Genomic DNA, 7,558 nt, shown 5'->3' with positions numbered 1-7,558 from the left:
GCTCTGTAACTGTAGAAACTGGGTCACAAACTGGATTGAGCAGAGCTGACCGTTAGCGACCATGCTAACCGGCTGATAACAGAGTGTGTGTGTGTGTGTGTGTGTGTGTGTGTGTGTGTGTGTGTGTCTGTGTGTGTGTGTGTGTGTGTGGCTCTGAACCATCAAAACATCAAAATATTCAGTTATTTTATGATTCACTTCACAGACTGACTAACCTCTCTGAGAGAGATGGACGGGGAGAGAGGGAGGAGGGGGGGGAGGAGGAGGGGGGAGGAGGAGATAGAGGGAGAGAAGGGGAGAGAGAGAGGAGAGAAAGAGGAGGGAGGAGGGGGGAGGAAGAGGAGGGAGGAGGGGGGAGGAAGAGGAGGGAGGAGGAGGGAGGTAAAAGAGAGGAAAGTGTGTTTGTGTGTGTCAGAGAGTCAGAGAGGAGTGTGAGCGAGCGGTGAACTGATTTATTGATTTATTGGATTATTGATTCCTGGAACCTGCAGAGCCAAAGGTACTGTGTGTGTGTGTGTGTGTGTGTGTGTTTGTGTGTCTTAAAACATGAACTAATCCTGACTGTAGTTTTAGTTAAAGTAACAGTATTTAGAAATTCACACTGAGAAATTTTAATGTTTTCAATATGAACGAGGTAATGAAACAAACTGTGTCCATCTGTGAGTAAACGAGCTGCTCTCAGAACACTGTGAGGACAGAGAGGTGGCAGGGTCCGCCGCATGTAAACACGGTGTGTTTTTGTCCTTTAAGGTCTGTTTGTTTGTTCAGTCGTGAAGACGTTTCTCTGTTCGTTAATTAAACTACAGATCACTGATCCGGTCTCACCCTGCTGTGGTCGTTGGTTCAGGACCGTAACAGAAGTCAGACGTGTTGAACTCTGAGAGATAAAGTACGATCCAGACGGATTCTTTTGGCCTTTTCTGGTTTCATTGACTGGACAGCTGATGAGTGTGATAGGAAACAGGGTAAGAGGGGGGAGTGACCCGGGTCAGGATTCGAACCTGGGTCCACTGTAGAGCCTCGGCACAGGGGTCGCGCGCGCTACCAACCGAGCTAAGGGGCAGCTGAGTTGCTGTAGTCTCTGTGGTACTGACCCGACCCGACTCTGATCGTGTTGATGGTGACAGTTTACAGTCTGCAGTTAATTCTTCTCTATCACACAAAACCACGTGTGATGACATCATGGTCTGTTTTTGTTGTTTCTGCATTTTAAACATTATGACATCATTACACACACACACAACCTTGGATAATGACCTCCACACACAGTCGGACCTGTGGAGTGAATAAGTGGGTCAGAACCATGTGACTTCTGTGGGACTCTCTGAATCATCAGCAGGCAGGAGCGATGAAGACGAGGCTGTGACCTTCCTCACGTTGATGCAGTGAACCAACAGAACTGCTGAGTTCTGACTTTTTCTGTCTGTTTGAGTCACAAACTCATCTTCTCTCATCTTCTTCTTCTACGCTGGTTTAAACATCCATCTCTTGATTCTGGTTCTGGACCATGGACAGTTCTGTGCTGCTGGGTATTCTCTCAGAATCACATCCTCAGCTGGGTCAGCAGGTCCAAAGTATCCAGCAGGTTTGTAGTTGTCAGGATGAGGTCTGTCACCCCATCAGTCCATCAGCAGGTTATAGTTGGGTGATGAGTCGGTAGATCAGGAGGTCTGCAGGTCGGTCTGGAGATCAGAGCGATCAGTGATTGGGTGGTTGGTACGGTATCGGTCAGTGGGCCGGGTCGTAGACAGAACGTAGGATGGTCAGCAGGTACATGTGGCACCACAGCTGTGGAGGAATGTTTGATTCAGTACCTGAACCACAGCAGGGAACTAAACACAGAGAAGAAGAAGGTGTGAGAGCTCAGCGGAGTCAGAACCACTCAGTGAGCCCGACACACTGTGAGTGAGCCGTCAGTATCCCACGGCAACCTGAAATATCCAGACTCATGTTAGAATCCCGAGTGAATAAACCCTCATCCTGCCTCACAGGAGGAGGTCTCACTGTGACCTCTGACCTCTGAGACAGGTAGAGAGACAGGTAAGTAGAGAGACAGACAGGTAGAGAGACAGGTAAGCAGAGAGACAGGTAAGCAGAAGACAGACAGGTAGAGAGACAGGTAAGCAGAGAGACAGGTAAGCAGAAGACAGACAGGTAGAGAGACAGGTAAGTAGAGAGACAGGTAAGCAGAGAGACAGGTAGAGAGACAGGTAAGCAGAGAGACAGGTAAGCAGAAGACAGACAGGTAGAGAGACAGGTAAGCAGAGAGACAGGTAAGCAGAGAGACAGACAGGTAGAGAGACAGGTAAGCAGAGAGACAGATAGGTAGAGAGACAGGTAAGCAGAGAGACAGACAGGTAGAGAGACAGGTAAGCAGAGAGACAGGTAAGCAGAGAGACAGACAGGTAGAGAGACAGGTAAGCAGAAGACAGACAGGTAGAGAGACAGGTAAGTAGAGAGACAGACAGGTAGAGAGACAGGTAAGCAGAGAGACAGACAGGTAGAGAGACAGGTAAACAGAGAGACAGGTAAGCAGAGAGACAGACAGGTAGAGAGACAGGTAAGCAGAGAGACAGGTAAGCAGAGAGACAGACAGGTAGAGAGACAGGTAAACAGAGAGACAGGTAAGCAGAGAGACAGACAGGTAGAGAGACAGGTAAACAGAGAGACAGGTAAGCAGAGAGACAGACAGGTAGAGAGACAGGTAAACAGAGAGACAGGTAAGCAGAAGACAGACAGGTAGAGAGACAGGTAAGCAGAGAGACAGGTAAGCAGAGAGACAGACAGGTAGAGAGACAGGTAAGCAGAGAGACAGGTAAGCAGAGAGACAGACAGGTAGAGAGACAGGTAAGCAGAGAGACAGGTAAGCAGAGAGACAGGTAAGCAGAGAGACAGACAGGTAGAGAGACAGGTAAGCAGAGAGACAAATCTTCTCACAGTGTTTGGTTTCACCCGTCCTCTCCTCAGCAGACATTTTGCTGACTCTCCATCTTCATGTTTACCCTCCAAACTTTCCCATGATGCAACAGGAGCCTCGAGCTGTCTGACTTTCTGCTGAGTGGGTTTTGTTCTGTTCCCACTGACGGGTCGTCATCATGGTGCTGATACTGAGTCCAGCTCACTGCTGGTTAAAGACTACAAGATGTTTTATTAGTTCTTTAACAGACTGAAGTTTGAAGCCGCTTCACTTCTTTACATCAGCAGCTCAGCTGAAACATGGACGTCTTCAGCGTCAGCTTCACTTTTCATTTCTCACTTTCCTTTTTCATCTTTGGTTTCTGAACTATGACCTGAATATTGTGAGAATGAAGCATGATGAGGATTTCACGAGTGTCAGAGCTCATCAGTGTGACGCTGAATGCAGCGTCAGGTGTGATGCTTCAGGTCAATAACAGCTGTCTGTGTGTGTGTGTGTGTGTGTGTGTGTGTCTGTGTGTGTGTGTGTGTGTGTGTGTGTGTCTGTGTGTGTGTGTGTGTGTGTGTGTCTGTGTGTGTGTCTGTCTGTGTGTGTGTCTGTGTGTCTGTGTGTGTCTGTGTGTGTGTGTGTGTGTGTGTGTGTGTGTGTGTGTCTGTCTGTGTGTGTGTGTGTGTGTGTGTGTGTGTGTGTGTGTCTGTGTGTGTGTGTGTGTCTGTGTCTGTCTGTGTGTGTGTCTGTGTGTGTGTGTGTGTGTGTGTGTGTGTGTGTGTGTGTGTCTGTGTGTGTGTGTGTCTGTGTCTGTCTGTGTGTGTGTCTGTGTGTGTGTGTGTGTGTGTGTGTGTGTGTGTGTCTGTGTGTGTGTGTGTCTGTGTCTGTGTCTGTGTGTGTGTGTTTGTGTGTGTGGGTGTGTGTGTCTGTGTCTGTGTGTGTCTGTGTGTCTGTCTGTGTGTGTCTGTCTGTGTGTGTCTGTGTCTGTCTGTGTGTGTGTCTGTGTGTCTGTGTGTGTGTGTGTGTGTGTGTGTCTGTGTGTGTGTGTGTCTGTGTCTGTGTCTGTGTGTGTGTGTTTGTGTGTGTGGGTGTGTGTGTCTGTGTCTGTGTGTGTCTGTGTGTCTGTCTGTGTGTGTCTGTCTGTGTGTGTCTGTGTCTGTCTGTGTGTGTGTCTGTGTGTCTGTGTGTGTGTGTGTGTGTGTGTGTCTGTGTGTGTGTCTGTGTGTGTGTGTGTCTGTGTCTGTCTGTGTGTGTGTCTGTGTGTCTGTGTGTCTGTGTGTGTGTGTGTGTGTGTGTGTCTGTGTGTGTGTGTGTGTCTGTCTGTGTGTGTGTGTGTGTCTGTGTGTGTGTGTGTGTGTGTGTGTGTGTGTGTGTGTGTGTGTGTGTGTGTGTGTGTGTGTGTGTCTGTGTGTGTGTGTGTGTGTCTGTGTCTGTGTGTGTGTGTTTGTGTGTGTGGGTGTGTGTGTCTGTGTCTGTGTGTGTCTGTGTGTCTGTCTGTGTGTGTCTGTCTGTGTGTGTCTGTGTCTGTCTGTGTGTGTGTCTGTGTCTGTCTGTGTGTGTGTCTGTGTCTGTATGTGTGTGTGTGTGTGTCTGTGTCTGTCTGTGTGTGTGTCTGTGTCTGTATGTGTCTGTCTGTGTGTGTGTGTGTGTGTGTGTGTGTCTGTCTGTCTGTGTGTGTGTGTGTCTGTCTGTGTGTGTGTCTGTGTGTCTGTCTGTGTCTGTCTGTGTGTGTGTCTGTGTGTCTGTATGTGTCTGTCTGTGTGTGTGTGTGTGTGTGTGTGTGTCTGTCTGTCTGTGTGTGTGTGTGTCTGTCTGTGTGTGTGTCTGTGTGTCTGTCTGTGTCTGTCTGTGTGTGTGTGTGTGTGTGTGTGTGTGTGTGTGTGTGTGTGTGTGTGTGTGTGTGTGTGTGTGTGTGTGTGTGTGTGTGTCTGTGTGTGTGTGTGTGTGTGTGTGTGTGTGTGTGTGTGTGTGTGTCTGTCTGTGTGTGTGTGTGTGTGTGTGTCTGTGTCTGTCTGTGTGTGTGTGTGTGTGTGTCTGTGTCTGTCTGTGTGTGTGTGTGTGTGTGTCTGTGTCTGTGTGTGTGTGTGTCTGTGTCTGTCTGTGTGTGTGTGTGTGTGTGTGTGTCTGTCTGTCTGTGTGTGTGTGTGTCTGTCTGTGTGTGTGTCTGTGTGTCTGTCTGTGTCTGTCTGTGTGTGTGTCTGTGTGTCTGTATGTGTCTGTCTGTGTGTGTGTGTGTGTGTGTGTGTGTCTGTCTGTCTGTGTGTGTGTGTGTCTGTCTGTCTGTGTGTCTGTGTGTCTGTCTGTGTCTGTCTGTGTGTGTGTGTGTGTGTGTCTGTGTCTGTCTGTGTGTGTGTGTGTGTGTGTCTGTGTCTGTGTGTGTGTGTGTGTGTGTGTCTGTGTGTCTGTCTGTGTGTGTGTGTGTGTGTGTGTGTGTGTGTGTGTGTGTCTGTCTGTGTGTGTGTGTGTGTGTGTGTCTGTGTCTGTCTGTGTGTGTGTGTGTGTGTGTCTGTGTCTGTCTGTGTGTGTGTGTGTGTGTGTCTGTGTCTGTGTGTGTGTGTGTCTGTGTCTGTCTGTGTGTGTGTGTGTGTGTGTGTCTGCAGGACCTCGGTGGGTTTGCGATGCCGATCCTGGACGGAGATCCGGGCCGAGCAGAGAGAGACGGCAGCAGGAAGGTAAAGAACTCAGTGCTGGTGTGGTCGCTGATGATGTCAGCAGCAGGTGACCTGATGACATCACTCACAGGCTGCCGAGTCATCAATCAGTTGGTATCTGTGAGGTCATCACGTGCGACCAGGTGTTCACTCAGGTGTCTCCTCTTCCTGTCTGAACTCACTTACACATGCAAACAAGTGTAAATTAATGAAGGTAATAAAACACGACAGCTTATAAAATAAAGACTTTCATGAATAAATGAACGTCTAGCAGCTGATGGATCCACCTGCACAGATGATTTGAACGTATTTGTAATATCGGACCGGGTCGAGTCCTGTGAGAGGTCAGCTGGATCAGGTGTGCTGGATCAGGTGTCTCTCCAGAACTTGTTTGACTGGTTTTCAATTTGACACCATCATTTCCTTCTCACACTCTTTGTTTAGTATAAATCACAAACAACAAGTTAAAAATAATGCAGATTTGTATCGAGACACAAAAACCTGTCTCTTTTGCTGGCTTTTATCAAGCCAGCTGAGACCCACCTGGACTCACCTGGTCTGTGCTGCTGTTGTTGTCTTCTTGAAGGTCAGATGAAATGAAATCGGCGGAAATTCACGACGAGCGACGTTCGCAAAGCGGTTTCGGACGATTTTAGTTTTGGTTTGAAACCACACACACACACACACACACACACACACACACACACACACACACACACACACACACACACACACACACACACACACACACACACACACACACACACACACACACACACACACACACACACACACACACACACACACACACACACACACACACACACACACACACACACACACACACACACACACACACACACACACACACACACACACACACACACACACACACACACACACACACACACACACACACACACACACACACACACACACACACACACACACACACACACACACACACACACACACACACACACACACACACACACACACACACACACACACACACACACACACACACACACACACACACACACACACACACACACACACACACACACACACACACACACACACACACACACACACACACACACACACACACACACACACACACACACACACACACACACACACACACACACACACACACACACACACACACACACACACACACACACACACACACACACACACACACACACACACACACACACACACACACACACACACACACACACACACACACACACACACACACACACACACACACACACACACACACACACACACACACACACACCTGTGTAGCATACCTCAGGTGATCCCAGGCGAGATTTGAACTCAGGGCTCCTCGCTGCCAGACGGCGACCGTCTCCACTGGACCATCTTCAGTACTGAGGAACACATAGAAGCAGCAACACAAAGTGGGTCAGGTTGTAGAACCTGTGTGAGATCAACCTCCATCAGTCCTGAGAGAGAAACGCTGGACTGTCTGGATGTTTTCAGCTGCTGGTTGTTGAGCTGCTCGTCTCATGTGTCTTTTTTGTCAACGATGTGCAGAAAATATACCAGTTCTGCTAGAACATACAGACAGTCAGACGCAGGTGGTTGAGGGGTTTTGCAGGAGGACTGTGGTGCAGCTGACCAAGGTTCAAATCCCACAATGAAAACTGTGGTTTTACATTTTAGCAAATCTAACCAAGTCGTCTTCAGTCCAGGATGTTATCAGACCCAGCAGGACTCTGTTTATATGTGCTGTGGTTACTGACAGGCCCGTCCTCTGCAGGACATCGGTCCAAATTCTGTGAAAAAACAACATGTCAGACTGTGCTCAGAGAAACACATGATCATTTTGAACCTGAGGTCCTCTAGTGTAACAACACAGAGGACAGGAGGAGTCCATGTGAGGAGGCTGGACGAGGCCTCTCAGGGCCTCTGGCCAAAGATGAACAAGCTTTATGTAACATTTGTGCTGCCTGATGCCAAAGCATGT

The 7,558-nt window shown here is 48.7% G+C and overlaps 1 protein-coding gene across 1 annotated transcript in view; it reads left to right on the top strand.

Moving 5' to 3' along the window:
• Positions 1 to 412: 412 nt before the first annotated feature.
• Positions 413 to 7,558, top strand: part of LOC119009130 (5'-AMP-activated protein kinase subunit gamma-2-like) — a 37,120-nt gene continuing 29,974 nt past the window's right edge. The window contains exons 1-2 of the mRNA XM_037080152.1: positions 413 to 499; positions 5,506 to 5,577. Coding sequence (XP_036936047.1) covers positions 5,524 to 5,577 — 54 coding nt within the window. The 5' untranslated portion in view covers positions 413 to 499; positions 5,506 to 5,523. The remainder of the gene's footprint in view (positions 500 to 5,505; positions 5,578 to 7,558) is intronic.

The sequence above is a fragment of the Acanthopagrus latus genome, chromosome 19 (assembly GCF_904848185.1).
Source record: "Acanthopagrus latus isolate v.2019 chromosome 19, fAcaLat1.1, whole genome shotgun sequence".
NCBI lineage: Eukaryota > Metazoa > Chordata > Actinopteri > Spariformes > Sparidae > Acanthopagrus > Acanthopagrus latus.
The sequence above is the reverse complement of the archived record's forward strand: the minus strand, read 5'-3'. Positions and strand labels throughout refer to the sequence as shown.